Below are 16824 nucleotides of genomic sequence, written 5' to 3' on the forward strand. Positions count from 1 at the left end.
CCATTTAATATCTTAACCTTGGTTGTTTTGTTAGGTGAGCCTATAGATACATTATAAAAACTAGAGTCACAAGTCATGTGGCAGTTGAGTTCCTGTAGAACAGGACATACCTATATGTTAGATTTTTATCAATAGCATCCTGGTTGTGATATTATGTTTGTTTTTCCAGATATTCCTGTTGGAGAAAATTGGGAAAAATGAGCAGTGGATCTCTGTTTTTCCTATTAAGTCAGCATTTTATAATAAAAAGATAGGGAATGTTCAAGTAGGGGTAACATGACAGATGTTTTACAGAAACTGTGTGGCATTCTTTCTCTTTTTTCTTATTAGGGTACCTGAAATTCACACGAAGCAAGGCCAGGACATGTTGGAAATTTTACAAGACTGTTTTGAAGAAAACAGTAAGCCTTTATTATTAGATAAGCTTTGGGGGATATAATAGACCTAAATTGTCATATGAATTAATATCAAATGTAGCAAATGCGTTCTAGAAGTTGCATATAAAAATTACCAGGTAACTTTGGGTACATGTATGAAATCCTTTTATTTTTTGTTGTATTACAGAGTGCTGATAAAACTCATAATAATTTGATAGTAATTTGTTATCTTTAGTTCATTAAGTTTCTGTAATCTAAAAGTCTATACATAATTATTCAAGAAAAAGAATTTTATATACAATTTGAGCATCCTAATTTGAAAATCTAATGAAATGTTCCAAAATCTAAAACTTTTTGAGATTAGCCACAATGTCATAAGTGGAATTCCAAATTATAAAATTGTTTCATGCACAAATGTATAAAATTACCTTCAGATTATGCATAAAATGTCCATGAAATATAAATGGATTCTGCATTTAGACTTAGTATATTAACTATAAGATAAATGTGCAGAATTTTTGGGATCATTAGAATTTGAGGTAATCTTTGGATTTACATATATCACTTACTAAGGAAATAGTTAATTATGGCAAAAACTTTTCTAAGTATTGATCATGGTGAAGAGAGTTGAATAAGAGAGTAGGCCAGCAAAAGAAATAAAGGAAAGATTCTGGATACTATTGTTTGAATTTGTCCCTCAAAAACATATATTGGAAATTCAATTTCCAATGCACCATTGTTAAGAGATCAGGCTTTGTGAAGTCTACTCCAGTTAGAAAAGTCTTGATGCTGTCTCTTGCTCTCAGTTGCTCACAGCCTTAGCACTCTGCTTTTCTACCTTGGTATAACATACCAAGAAGGCACCAAATCTCTCATCTTGGGTTGGGGGACTAGCCCAAGTGAGATATACATATATATGTATTCTTTGTAAATCACCAAGTCTCAGGATTGTTTTTGTTTTGTTTTGGATGATCCTGGGGAAAGGCCTTGGGCACTGAGCATTTTTTGCTAAAGGCTAGTTAAGTCATATCCCAGTCTCCTGAGTAACTAGGATTACACCAGTATCTGGCAAGTCTCAGGCTTTTTTTTTTTTTCTTTCATCTACTGAGTATCAAACCCAAGGATTTACAATCACTCGGCAAGTGTTTCCACTCTTTCCCTTTCTCAGGTATTCTGTTAATAGTAACACAGAACAAGGCCAGTGGAAAAAGTACTCTGGAATAAGAGCTGGTAGATGTTTCTTCAGGAATCTTGATTATTTTTCTTTCAGGTTAGTTGTTTAAGTGTTTTTCGCCAGTCGCAGGGCTTGAACTCTGGGCCTGGGTGCTAGCCTTGAGCTCTTCAGAGCTCAAGGCTAGTGCTCTACCACTTGAGCTACAGTGACACTTTGGATTTTCTGGTTTAAGTGGAGATAAGAGTCTCAAAGACTTTAGTGCCCGAGATGGCTTTGAACTGTGATCCTCAGCCCGCTGAGGAGGTGTGAGCCATTGGTACCTGGCTTGTTTAAAGATTTTTATACTATATATTGAGGTAATATTTAATATATATATTCTTATATATATATTTCTTGTAATGCCAGCCCTGGAGATTGAACTCTGGGTCTGAGCACTGTCCTTGGGCTTTCATCAAGTCTAGTGATCTACCACTTGAATCATAGCATCACTTCTGGCTTTTTTATGTATGTGGTACTAAGGAATCGAACCTGGGTCTTCGTGCATGCTAGGCAAGCACTCTTACCACTAGGGCAAACTCCTGGCTCCTATTAAATGTTTTAAACTAGGTTTTTGTGCATATATGTGCTCAGACTAGGGTTTGTACTCAGGCCCTGGGTGCTGTTCCTTAACTTTTTCATTCAAGGATGGTACTCTACCACTTGAACTACACCTCCTTCTGGCTTTTTTTTTTTTTTGCTGGTTAATTGGGTGTAAGAGTCTCAGATTTGTGTTCCTGGGCTGTCTTTGTACTATGATCCCCATCTTACTCTACTGAGAAGCTGGGATTATAGGCATAGCTACCAGCTCCTAGCACAGCAGATACTTTATATACAGTTATTTATGTGTTATATAAAGTCACTTTCTAGTTATTGGATAATATATACTATTTAATTTTTAAATTTCATACTTTTCTTTTAGGTCTTGCCAATGATTTTATTTTAAATTCAACAGAATCCGTGCATTATTCAGCAAGCAAAGTGAAAGACAGTTATATTAATTCACCAGGCAAAGAGGTAAGCCAAAAGGAGAATGAATATAGGTTTAGAATTTTAATGAGTGAAACTATACAGAAAACACTTATGTATATTTTTGTTTGTAAGTCTTATTCTCATTAACTTTCAATAAAAATTGAGGAATAGTTTGGAATTTTTTTTTAAATTAATTATTTTTTTTCCCCCTCGGTCCTGGGCCTTGATCTCAGGACCTGAGCACTGTCCTTGGGCTTTTCTCAGTGCTAGAGCTCTATTACTGGAGCCACAGCACCACTTTTGGCTTTTTCTATGTATGTGGTACTAAGGAATTGAACCAGGGTCTTTTTTTTTTTTTTTTTTTTTTTTGCCAGTCCTGGGCTTGGACTTAGGGCTTAAGCACTGTCCCTGGATTTTTCTAAAGGCTAGGGCTCCACCACTTGAGCCACAGCACCACTTCTGGCTTTTTGCTACTTATGTGGCTCCGAGGAATCGAACCCCGGTCTTCGTGCATGCTAGGCAAGCACTCTACCACTAGGCCAAACTCCGCCCCTAAAACCAATTTTTAACTTGGGATAAAATTGACCTGATCATAAAGTATTAACTTTTTCTGATGTGATTGCTAATATTTAAGATATCTGCATCCATGATCTTTCATAATATTTTCTTTATTCCTTTATATTATAGGTATTTAGTATCAGTGTTTTGAGAGAAGTTCATACTAGGCCAGAAACACTCCTCTTATAACAGTTAAATGAAGAATAAAGTGTAAACAAATTACATTTGTGACATAGGAGCTAAAGACATGTAATTTTTTCACTTCTGAGGCAGAATTTCTCTGTGAGTCTGAGTCTGAATCTTAGTGTCCCATAACTTGTGGAAGTTTTCTACTCTTACTGGCAGCATAGGCATTATTCTATGTGACTAAGGGAATTACTTCCCTGTAGACTTAATTTGAGTCCTTCTCTGGTCTTCCATGGTTTCTCTGTCTCTCTGTCTCTCTCTGTCTCTCTCTGTCTCTCTCTGTCTCTCTCTGTCTGTGTCTCTGCCTCTCTCTCTCTCTCTCTCTCTCTCTCTCTCTCTCTCTCTCTCTCTCTTCTATACTCTTCTGACTTTTTTGCTTTTATTATTTTATTTACTTATTTATTTTTTGATTGGTTATGGGGCTTAAACTCAGGATCTGGGTGCTATCCATGAGCTCTTTTATTTAAGACTAGTGCTCTACCACTTTGAGCCACAGATCCACTTCTGGATATACTCTATTATTACTTAGTGTACATTACCAGCTAAAAATGTTTAATCAGAAATACTAATAAAGTGGAGTTAATGTATTTCTTCCTACACAGAGCCAGACACCACATACAAAGTCATTTCCAGCTTCTTCAAGGAAGAAAGAAGCCTTTCTTCGAGGTACTGTAGAAGCATATGAAGCTGCCAGTATATCAGGTTGGTAGTATTTTCCAGTGTATGTCTAGGTGTAATTTTTTTTTTTTGGTCAATCATGGGGCTTGAACTCTGGGCCTGGGCCCTGTCCCTTAGCTCTTCAGCTCAAGGCTATCACTCTACCACTTGAGCCAGAGTGCCACTTACGGTTTTCTGGTGGTTAATTTAAGATGAGTCTCAAGGACTTCAGTGCCAGGGCTGGTTTTGAACCACGATCCTCAGATCTCAGCTTTCTGAGTAGGTAGGATTACTGGCCTGGCTTAGATGTATTTTTTTTTTTTTTTTTTGCTGGTCCTCAGACTTGAACTCAGGGTCTGGGTGCTGTCCTTGAACCTCTTCGTGCTGAAGGATAGTGCTCAGAGGAAAAAGTGAGGAAATGACATTTCATTTAAGAATCCATACCCTCTTTTTGGTATCAGTCTTCGGCCAATATGTATATTTAGCCATTTATTTGACACGATACCTTAAGACCGAGGCTTAAGTGAATATATATGTATACCATATGTATTTAGCTTATATATACATAGATTAGGACACACTGCATATATGTGCGTATGCATATGTATGCATATATATCATTGCTATCTCTATATCTATATATGTGTTCATATAACTGCCCTACTTACCAACTCTTTTATTTTTTTTTGCACAGTCCTGGACTTGAACTCAGGCCTGAGCACTGTCCTTGGGCTTTCTCAAGGCTAAACTCTACCACTTGAGCCTCAGCACCACTTCCAGCTTTTTTTTCTATGTATGTAGTACCGAGAAATTGAACCCAGGTCTTTGTGCATGCTAGGGAAGCACTCTACCACTAGACCAAACTCCTGGCCCACTACTTACCAACTCTTAGCCTAAACAAATGAATCTCATGATTTCTCTATTTTCTTCATTCTAGCAATATAGATGTTTATTCACATCTCAAGACTGTTAATATGTTTATGAAGTTTTGGTGGTCAAGGATTTCTCTCTTTCTAAAACTTAAGATAGCATATACCAAATACGTGTTTTAGTTTATTGCTTTGATAAATTAGAACTTTTAAAAGAATGTGTGTATTTTAATCATAGAGCTTTGTCTGTAAATGTAATAGTCTGGAAGCTACTTCTGATTAAATTATTGCTGACTTTTATAAAAGTGATCTTGAGGGCCGGGAGTTTGGCCTAGTGGTAGAGTGCATGCCTAGCATGCACGAAGACCTGGGTTCGATTCTTCGGTACCACATACATAGCAAAAAGCCAGAAGTGGTGCTGAGGTTCAAGTGGTAGAACTCTAGCCTTGAGAAAGTCCAAGGACAGTGCTCAGGCCCTGAGCTCAAGCCCAGGACTGGCAACAAAAACAAAACAAAACAAAAAAAACTGATCTTGATATTTTTATAATTGACAATGTCTGTGTAATTTTCTAGTTCAGGTGCATGAAGATGAGAAAACGTTGGCAACTAATGTTAGTTCTAAAAATATACCTGATTCAAAAAAGAAGTCAAGTAAGAAACCAAGCGATCATTACAGTGAAGCTAATGAAGAATTTTACATATCTGGTGGTTCACCTGATGATTTTTTGGATGGAAAAACATCTACAGTGCAAAGTGCTATTCCATCTGCTGACCAAAAGAAAGAGACTTACAATTTTAGAAATTCAGTAAATAGGATGTCTTCAAGTAAAGAGATTTCTTTTAAAACCAAAAAAAGGTAATTTAAATAGTAATAATTCTTTAAAATGTTCATCTTTTATGAATCTAGAGATAATCATGTTGAGTGAGACAAGTCTAGACTAAAGGAACAAAAGGTGCATGGTATCCTTAATATGTGGCTATTACATCCAAACAGTACAAGAGTGAGGACTCAATATTTGCATGCCCAATGCAATGGACATGGTATTGGAAATATAAACACAACTACATAGACATAAAGACCTATGACTCTATAGACATAATGTTTTATTGCATAGATTAATATGTATCTATGATATACAAACATAATTTTGATTATGTTCTAAAAACTAAGTGCCAGTGATTGTATGTAGAGATTCCCTTCTTGAATACTTGTTTGTTAAACATGTCATTTGAAATATGATGTAAAAATCAATGTTAAGAAATTCTTTAAAAAACGTTCATCTTTTATATTAGCTCAGTCTTTTAGTTTGTAGAAGATTAAGGGGTATATATATATGCATATATCTATATATATCTATGTATGGATGTATGTGTATATATATATATATATATTTTTTTTTTTTTTTTTTTTGCCAGTCCTGGCTTGAACTCGGGGCCTGAGCATTGTCCTTGGGCTTTCTCAAGGCTAGAGCTCTACCACTTGAGCCACAGAACCATTTCCAGCCTTTTTGTATGTATGTGGTATGGAGGAAGCGAACCCTGGTCTTTGTGCATGCTAGGCAAGCATTCTACCACTAGGCCAAACTCTGATTAAAGGATATCTTAATATAAGAAAAATTTACTTCATGTATGTTTTCAGTTTTTAACTGGTAAGGGAGGCTTTAAAATATATTTGAGAGTTAAGTTTTCAATAGAGTGGAAAATGTGTTTCCTTTATGAAAGTTAAATTTTCCATAATTTATTTAGCCAGTCCTGGGGCTTAAACTCAGGATGTGGGCACTGTCCTCAGACACTTTTTGCTCAGGTAGTGCTCTGCCATTTGAGCCGTAGTATCTCTTTCTGCTTTTTCTGTGTATGTAGTACCGAGGAATCAAATCCAGGGCTTCGTGCATGCTAGGTGAGCATTCTAACACTGGGTTATGCTCCTGGCCAAGTTTTCCATAATTTCTTAAATGAAATAATTAGTATTTTTGCTGTTATTTGCACTAGACAGGAAAGATATATAAATATATGTGAGGTAGCAAAATACAAATGAATTGTAAATCTAGGTCCGTTTTTTGAAACTTTATTTTGTCAACAAGCAAAGTAGATATTTTTGTATTGGAGACTTTAGAAATAAAGATCAGTTCTGTCTTGTAAATCCAAGATCAAGGAGTTAAGTGTATTTTATGACTATTCAAAGTATAATCTCCACTCTCTGAATGCTTTGAGAATTAGTGCTCTAATCTGCACTTCTTTAGTTTGTAACTTAACCATTTTAAGGCACAGTGCAAAATTTTATAAGTAGTCTATGTAGTTACTATCAAATAGTTAGGAATAACCATAATTCAACAAAGCAGGGGAACATTTAGCTTGTCTTTTAATTTTTCAGGTTAACCTTTGAAGGAAAAGATACTATGAAAAATGTGGAAGTAGCCGAAGAAGTACCAGAAGCAACAGATAAAATTTCAGAAAGGCAACAAGAAAGGAACTCAACAGAAACAGCTCAGAGAGAAATACAAGATTTGGAACATGAAATTCAACCACAGGCTAAGAAGAGTTTTTCAACTTTGTTTCTAGAAACTGTAAGGAGAAAAGGTGAATCCAGGTAAGTCACCAGGAAAATGTCTTCAAAATACTTGCTTTCTCCCTCCCCCCAATATATGAATAGTATCAGAGGTTACTAATACTATTTAACTTAGTATTTTATTTATTTATTTGTTTTTTTGTCAGTCCTGGGGCTGAATTCAAGGTGTGGGCTTTCTCAAGGCTAGGGCTCTATCACTGGAGTTATAGTACCACTTCAGGCTTTTTTTTTTCTTCTTTCCATATTTTTTTATTGTAATTAATAGAAGGGTTACATTATATTCACCAGATAGAAGGTGCATTACTTCACAAACATTGATACCTTTTTTTCATGCCTTGGTCCCCATTTCCTTCCCCCCACCCCCGCCCCTCATCTTATTTTCCCGCTTTCCGTATCCAATTTCAAATAACCAAATAAGCATATATCCAATATATCAAATAACAAGGTAAGATACTGTAACAATATGAGATAACTAAGGGACAGCAAAAGAGATGAGAGATAACATAGTACATTAAGGACAACATGTGGTACCAAGGAATTAAACCCACGGCTTCATGCATGCTAGGCAGGTACTCTATCACTGTTCCATGTTCCCAGCCCTCAGAAATCTTTTATTTGACTTAGATATTTTCCCTGACCTATAAGGAGGGATAATCTTTTAACTACTAAATCACCCCACAGAGCCCCCTTTAAATAATTACTAAATTAGACGTGATGGAAAATGATCTTATTTGGTTTCCACTGCTCCAGGAATGCTTTCTGATTTGTGATACCAAGAAATAAAAGCATTATGTGGAAATAAGATTATGTCATTGTTCCTGTATTAGTACCATTGTTCAGTAGTGTGCAACAATGCTGGCTGCACATTTCAGAGTTAACTAGAATTAAGGGCAGTAAGGATTGTGAACAAAATTATTAGTATAACAAGCTTTGGCTTCGTCAGCTTAGCTTTTTTCTGTTTTTTTTTTTTTTTTTTTCTTCCTGCCAATTCTGGGGTTTAAATTCAGGGACTGAGCACTACCCTTGGGCTGTCTCAAGGCTAGAGCTCTACTGCTTGAGCCACAGCACCACTTCTGGCTTTTTCTGTGCATTTGGTACCAAGGATCAAACCCTGGTCTTTGTGCATGCTAGGTAAACACTGTATTACTAGGCCAAACTCCTGGCCCATTGTCAGCTTATCTTTAAGGCTTCACTTTCCACCAGTTTCTTCCTCTTGGTTATGCACATTTGCATGTCTGCTTTGCAAAACTTTTTCTCCTTGTCACCTGTAAGCTATCATTCTTTTTAAGGTCTGGAATCAACTTCTAGTCTTTATCAAGTTCCTCTTCAGTGGTATAAGAATATTAATTATTGCCTTACAGCTTTGCTTTCATATATATATATATATTATTTAAGATTTAAGGTAAAGTCCTTCCCTCTAGGAGTTTTTATATATTTTCCTTGATATTTGTCACAGTGTTTGTAAACATACTACCATGTTTCTGTAAAACCATATTGAATTAATGAATAAATAATAAGTAATAAATGAATACAGTTCTTTTGTCTCAGCTCCAATAGTTTTTTCTCATAGTTATTCTTTTTGTCTGTGTTATTTAAGTTTTTTTCCTGTGCCTGCTCTAGAACTTGAACTTAGGGTTTTGGGCTGTCCCTTAACTAATTTTCATTCAAGGCTAGTGGTCTACCACTTAAGCTTCAGCTCTACTTCCAGCTATTTAGAAATTAATGGGAGATAAAAGTCTTACAGGCATCCCTGCCTCTGTTTCTAGTTGCTAGTGGCTAGGATTACATGCATGAGCCACTGGTGCTTCATTTCTCATAGCTACTTTTTTTTTTTTTTTTTTTTTTTTTTTTTTTTTGCCAGTCCTGGGGCCTGGATACTGTCCCTGAGCTTTTTTTGCTCAAGGCTGGCACTTTTCCATTTGAACCACAGTGTCACTTCTGGATTTTTTTGTTTCTGTGGTACAGAGGAATTAAATCCAGAACTTTATGGATGCTAAGGAAGCACTCTACCACTAAGCCATATTCTTACCCCCTCATAGTTCTTCTTAGGAACTGATTATGCCATGTCTGAAGTAATTAGATGTTTTTAATTAAATTAAATTAAAATTTATTTTTTGCCAGTTCTGAGGCTTGAACTCAGGGCCTGAGCACTGTCTTTGGGCTTTTTCCTCAAGACTAGTGCTCTACCATTTGAGCCACAGCACCACTTCAGCTTTTCTATATATATGGTACCAAGGAATTGAGCCCAGGTCTTTGTGATGCTAGTCAAGCACCACTAGGCCAAACTCCTGGCCCATGTTTTTAATTTTATTTTTTATACTATAGTCATATGTAGCAATGAATGATTTTTTACGTTTTATCACCATTACTTTCTTTTTCTTTATTTTCTTCTTTTTATTTATGTATCTTGCATTTTCTCAGGACCAACTTTTGCTCCACATAGCTTGAATATTATTATAAGGTCTTTTTTGTTGTTGTTTGTTTTTAATTTGTCATTGAACAAAGGAGTTTCAATTCAACAGTCAGTTTGTGAATAGAATTCAGCTTGATAAATGTTGCCCTTGTCATTGTCCTTATAAGAACTTTTACTGTTCTACCTAGAAGTGATCTTTTTCTATTCTGAATTTTAGTAGTATGAAGGTTATTTCTCTACAATATCTTTGATTTGAATAAGTGGCAATATGGAAGCAAATTCCTTAAGTGGAGTAATAGAGAATTCTTGTTGCTTTGTTGGCTATTGCATCATTTAAAAATAAATATTAATTCCTTATGTACAAATAATGGATTACTACAAATAATGTGAATAAAAACAAATTAGATTTATTTGCAATTATTTTGTTATTTCTTATGTTGAAAATAGTGTCAAGCAATTACTCATTTCTGTTGTATTCATTCATTTTTGTAGTATATTAGATTTTATTTTTTTTTTCTTTTTGCTAGTCCTGGGGTTTGAACTCAGGGTCTGGGTGTTATCTCTGAGCCTCTTTGTACTCAAGGCTAGTGCTTTACCACTTGAGTCATAGCCTACTTCCAGCTCTTTCTGAGTAGTTTATTGGAGGTACGAGTCTCACGGACTTTTCTGCCTGGATTGGCTTTGCACTGTAATCCTCAGATCTCATCCTCTTGAGTAGGATTTCAGGTGTGAGCCACCAGTACCTGGCTCTAGTTTTCTAAAATTGTATAAAGTTGCAAAATTGTGTAAAATTGTACCTCTTGGAATGTAGTATATTTTGTAGCATATTTACTACTTTTTTTCTCTTTACTCTCTTTCTCTTTACTCTTTTTCTATTCATATTTACTTTTTATGGTAAGATTTATCAAGAGTTTGAGATTAGAGTAGTAAAATGGACATTTTCATCTCCAAATTCTTTGTAATACATAATCCTTTCTCTTACTATATAAGATAATAAAAAGATTAAAGTTTTTCCATTCTACTTTTGCTTATATTCTGACTAAACTAATCATCCTTCTTCTTTTACCCAAGGTAAAATGTAGAGCTGGTATGTATATGCTAGTTGAAGTTTGTATGTTTGCCTTATTTTTTGATTTGTATATCTCATTACAATATGTGGTTTAAACAAGGCTGCTTTAACAAAAGCAAGGAAATGATAAAGAAATGTGTCATATTAGCATACCTCTCCTTACCTCACCATAATTCTGTCTTTAAGAAACTTTTTAAAAAATCTAATTAGAGAAGTACTGGTTAATCGCATTGTTCTAGTCTTGTTTTCACATCAGTAAATACATGAATTATTTTGTATGTACATGATTTTTTGACTATCAGAATTAAAGTTAGCATCATTATAAATTGTAGGATTGTAGTTAAAATTCAGACCCTAAAAGGTATCTATACAAAGAGACTATTTAATATCTTGGGTAGCCTTCATTTCAATAGGTTCTAAGCTTTGGAAAGGGGACATCATATTTGTTGCCTACCTTTAAAGTTCTAAAAGTCTGTTAATGTTATAAAAGACAGTGATCAGATAAGAGGATTAATATGGTTAAGAGAACATTTCAAAGACCTTAGAATGGCTTTTACAGAAAATATAGGGTATGTTTTTTTACTAACAGAGGTAAATCTGCATTTTCTAACCTGCTAAAATACTTTGTTTTAGTTCTGTTGTTAGGCATATAGTAAATACTCCATCTCATTCATCACCAAATGGTAAAACGTTGCTAGAGGATGAATTTATAATTGATGATGCAGATAGAAGTTTGGCCAGTCTATCTTGGATTTCAATACCAAGAAAAGGTGTACCTCTGAAACGTCACACGGTGTCTCCTATTGAGAACTCTTCACTTAGTCAGGATAACAAGTCAAAAGAAAAACAAAGACATGTATCACCTAAGACTTTGACAAGTGACAGACATTCCCATAAAGCTCCCTCACTAGAAAAATCTCAGTTGCCTGGTGAAAAAATACTAAGAACCAGTTCTCCCTTGATAGATGAATTAGAAAGTAATCATATATCCATGACATATCAAGTGTGTCCTAAAAGTGCTAGAAAGCATCCTACTAGCAAAAAGACTATAAAACAGATTCAGAAAAGATCATCAAAGGCTAGTATGGTTGAAGAACAGAATGATACAGCACAGAGTGAAGATGAAAATACAAACTTGTCACATACTGCCCAAAAGAAGTTAAAGAGAAACTCAGACAGAAGTACAGAAGATTGTGAAGAGACAAGAAATGATCATATTTTGGAAAGACAGACGTCACCTGTGGGTAAGTGTATATTAAATATATGAATATTGTTCCACTATCTTTGGGAAGTACAGAACCCAAACTTGTATTTAAAAATGCCTTAAGGGGCTGGGAATTTGGCCTAGTGGTAGAGTGCTTGTCCTAGCATGCACGAAGTCTTGGATTTGATTTCTTGTTACCACATACATTGAAAAAAGCCAGAAATAGTACTGAGGCTCAAGTGGTAGAGTTCTAGCCTTGAGAAAGCCCAAGGACAGTGCTTAGACCCTGAGTTCAAGGCCCAGGACTGGCAAAAACAAAAACATAAATCCCTCAAAACCCTATAAATTGTTTTCTTTTTACTTTACATATAGTTCAATTCCAACTCACTTGTTTTCTGTTGTTGTTTAGTTTCTAAGGTAGCAACATACATGGAGAAGTGAAAGAGAAAGATGAATAAACTAGTTAGTTTAGACAGGACTTACATTGCTAACTAGATCATTATAGTGGAGTCTGTAGACTAACAGATATAAATATAGATACATGTACAAAATGAAAGTGGGAGTAGAACTTAGTATATCTTTGTACCTTGGGCTATTATATAGTTTATTATCCCAGTCAGGATATTTGAGAATGTGAGTGTTTGTCAATCTCTTTTTATTGTCTGACTAACTCAGAGTATGGCTATTCATAATAATATTGTTGTATCATGATTGGGAATTATAATAAGGAATCATATTCTCATATTCTTTGTGTCACATATTCCTTAATATAAAAGTTATTCCAGGGGCCAGAAGTTTGGCCTAGTGGTTGAAGTGCTTGCCTAGCATGCATGAAGGCCTGGGTTTGATTTCTTGGTACCACATACATAGAAAAAAAGCCAGAAGTGGTGCTGAAACGCAAGTGGTAGAGCTCTAACCTTGAGAAAGTCCAAGGACAGTGCTCAGGCCCTGAGCTCAAGCCCAGGACTGGCAAAAAAACAAAAAAACACTTGGCCGGGAGTTTGGCCTAGTGGTAGAGTGCTTGCCTAGCATGCAGGAAGACCCAGGTTCGATTCCTTGGTACCACATACTTAGAAAAAGCCAGAAGTGGTGCTGTGGCTCAAGTGGTAGAGTCCTACCCTTGAGAAAAATCCAAGGACAGTGCTCAGGCCCTGAGCTCAAGCCCAGGACTGGCAAAAAAAAAAAAAAGTTATTCCAGTAGTTGCTTGAGGATGTTGAGTTTGTGAAGTTTTGTTGAGTCCCACTTATGTCAATGTACTTCTCAAAATATATTAGGTACTTTATGTATATATCAAATAGTCCTGATAATTCTACAAGGTAAAAGGTAATTCTCAAAGAAGATCAAAGGGAATGGTTCTATAGGTTATACAGCTTCTATAGAACAGATGTTCTTTCAGCTTCATTGAGAAGTTTTGAAATAAGTAGGAATTTTTTTTTTCTTTTTTCTTTTTCTTATTGCCAGTCCTGGGGCTTCAACTCAGGGCCTGGGCACTGTCCTTGGGCGTTTTTCAAGGCTAGAGCTCTACCACTAGAGCCACAGCACCACTTCTGGCTTTTTCTGTGTAAAGCTGGCACTGAGGAACTGAACCTGGGGCTTTATGCATACTAGGCAAGCACTCTACCACTAGGCCATGCTCCAGCCTGGAATTTTTTTTTTTTAATGACCAAATTGAGAACCATTAGCCAGCCAGAAAATGTCTTATGTATTTGATGATTCTTGATGGCTGCACTGTATTAATATGGAGGGACAGTATTTAGTAGTTATAGACAATATTTAAGTTTTATTAAAAAATATCCCAAATGAGGGCTGGAAGTTTGGCCTAGTAGTAGAGTACTTGCCTAGCATGCACGAAGATTCCAGTTGGATTCCTCAGTACCAGCTACTTAGAAGAAAGCTGGAAGTGATGCTGTGGTTCAAGTGGTAGAGCTCTCACTTTGAGAAAGTCCAAGGATAGTACTCAGGTCCTGAGTTCAAGGCCCAGGACTAGCAAAAAAAAGAAAAGATGAAAAGAAAAAAAAAGAACACAATCGAATTATTTTAGCTTTTTAAAGATATTATTTGAAGTAGGAACAGGTAGTTATTGTATCTTTGTGTATTCTGTTTCAAAATATAGAGAGAAAGTAACCTCTTCCATTCTGAGGAGCTTTTGTGTCTGTCTTGGCCTTTATATTATTTATTTCTTTATGCTCTTTTTAGTTTCTGTCCATTTTAAGAAAACCTAAAGAATAGGACTAATCTGACAGTGATAGTGACAAGAAAGGTTTTTTTTTTTTTTTTTTTTTTGCCAGTCCTGGGGCTTGAACTCAGGGCCAGGGTACTATCCCTGAGCTTCTTTTACTCAAGGCTAGCTAGCACTATCACGTGAGACACATACCACTTGGAGCTTTTTCTGATTATGTGGTACTGAGGAGTTGAATCTAGGACTTTCATGTATGCTGGACAAGCACTACACACACTAAGCACAGTCCAAACTCCAAGAAGGTTTTTTTCTTACTACTTTCTTACATGGAATATGAACTTACAAAATTTGAATGCAAATTTTGCTATACCCATGATTTTTTACAAAAATACATATGAAGAATTTTATGCCTTATTGGTACTTGTACTTGAATCTTATTTATTAAGTATAAAATATTTATTGAATACCTGCTGTATACCTCATGTAATCTTTGAAGAATAATCTAAGTAAATATCTTTATGCAGTTTTAAGGACACATAGATTGGGCCAATTTGGATAACCCAAAATAATCTCATTTCAAGATTTATAATTTAGTTACATTTAATCCTTTCCAAACATTAGATTGTAAAATATTTCAAAGCAAAAAGCAGTAATATTCTATTTTAATTGGTCTTTGGTAAATAGTAAAAAGAAACTATAATTTTCTTTCTTGCTGGAGATAGAGTTTGAATATATGAGCGATATCAAGAAATGTGTAAACTTTGCTTTTAATTGACAGACAGAATACTAGTTATTTGTGAAGTAAACTGAAGGATTGTAGTTCAAGCCCACCTAGACAAAAGGAAGTTTGTGAAACCCAGTTGCAAACAATGACTGCCTGAGGTATTGTTCATCTACATCCCCAGCAATGCAGAAAAACGTAAGAAGGAGGACTGAAGCCAGGCCTAAACATAGCGATTCCCTTCCTCAAAAATAAGTAGGAGAGAAAAGTATTATAGATACTGCTAATAAAATCCTTGAGTGTAATCCCCAATACTGAAAAGAGTAACAAATCAAAAACCCGAAAGTATATTCCCAAAAAATAAAGAAATTCCTAAAATTGCATTTTATTAACTTTTAAAAATCTTTCATGATTGTCTGAAAACTTAGATTCAGATTTAGGATTGTTTTTATGATTTCCTTTATTTAAGGGAGCAAGAAAAAAAAAGGGAAAGGGAGCACCAAAAAAGATAAAGAAGAATCAAAAAAGAAACATTTTCCCAATGGGTCCAAGAACACATTTGATCTTAAAGAAGTGACTTTTACTGTTAGAAGAAGTCAAAGAGTTTCCAGGCGTCCATCTAATTGGTGGGTGGCAAAATCAGAGGAGAGTAAGTATTTTTATTTAAATCATGTTCTTTGAGGTGCAAAATATTTTCTAAAAGATTTTATATATAGCTTTATATTTTCACTATACAGCAAAATCTTGTTAGGGTAAAATTAAGTTGGATTATCAATAGAAATATTAAGTCAATTGTAGATCCTTTGATATTCCAACATATACAGTCAGTGCTCTAGATGTGGAGATATGCTATAGAAAAACAAAGCTATGAACAAAGTCCTTGTGAAGTTTACGTAGTCGTTGGAGAAAACTGTGGAGATTAATAATTCATAAAGGATGATAAGGAAAAAATGAAACACAAAGGATAGAGATGGAGGAAGGGGATTACAAAGATGAGAGCATGTAGGAAGCTAGAGTAGATACTATTTTTTTTTTTTTTGCTGTTTGTGGGACTTGAACTCTGGACCTGGGTGCTGTTTTTGAACTCTGTGGTTCAAGGCTACCACCCTACCTTTGAACCATAGTGCCACTTCTAGCTTTTCTGTGTATGTGGTACTGAGGAATAGGCAAGCACTCTACCACTGGGCTGAACTCCTGGCCCTACATACTATTTTTATAAATAAATGTTACTACAAATTTTGAAGGCCAACCCATGAATAAAAAGAAAGTAATGCAAATAACTAAGAGAATGTAGTATTGCAAATCAAGGGGAAAGTATTTATAAAAGTCTTGATGGAGCATATATGGCAAGGCTGAGGAATTTCAAGGAGGCCAGTGTGGTTGTAGCACAGTACACTAGAGGAGAAGTCAGACAATCCATAATCAAAAGAAATGAGTTTAGAAGTACTGGAAGATTTAAATAGCCAAGTGACATCATTGAGTCATCTCTTGATGGATCATTCTTAACTGCTACAAAGGAAAGATGGAAGCATAAAAAAGAAAGTGGCAGAGTCAGCAGAATGTAGAGAAAGAAGCTGAGAATTGTTTGTTTCAGGATTTGGGGTTTTGTTAGACAAAGTCTTACTTTGTAGTTTAGGTTCAGGTTACAGTCTGCCTCAGGGACAATGCCTGGGCATTGTCCCTGAGCTCTTCAGCTCAAGACTACCACCCTACCCTTGAGCCAAGGCCTACTTCCTGTTTTCTAGAGGTTAATTGGAGATAAGGATCTCAGGTCCTTTTGTGCCTTGCCTGGCTTTGAACAGTGATCCTCAGATCTCAGCCTCCTGAATAGCTAGGATTATA

General features: G+C 35.5%; 1 protein-coding gene across 1 annotated transcript in view; it reads left to right on the forward strand.

Moving 5' to 3' along the window:
* The window catches only part of Cenpc (centromere protein C), a 68133-nt gene that overhangs the window by 15081 nt on the left and 36228 nt on the right, over nt 1-16824 (forward strand). The window contains exons 3-9 of the mRNA XM_090343155.1: nt 331-401; nt 2510-2604; nt 3906-4005; nt 5403-5685; nt 7201-7416; nt 11511-12121; nt 15452-15631. Of these exons, the coding sequence (XP_090199281.1) occupies nt 331-401; nt 2510-2604; nt 3906-4005; nt 5403-5685; nt 7201-7416; nt 11511-12121; nt 15452-15631 (1556 nt within the window). The remainder of the gene's footprint in view (nt 1-330; nt 402-2509; nt 2605-3905; nt 4006-5402; nt 5686-7200; nt 7417-11510; nt 12122-15451; nt 15632-16824) is intronic.

The sequence above is a fragment of the Megascapheus bottae genome, chromosome 13, assembly GCF_031878675.1.
Source record: "Megascapheus bottae isolate mThoBot1 chromosome 13, mThoBot2.hap1, whole genome shotgun sequence".
NCBI lineage: Eukaryota > Metazoa > Chordata > Mammalia > Rodentia > Geomyidae > Megascapheus > Megascapheus bottae.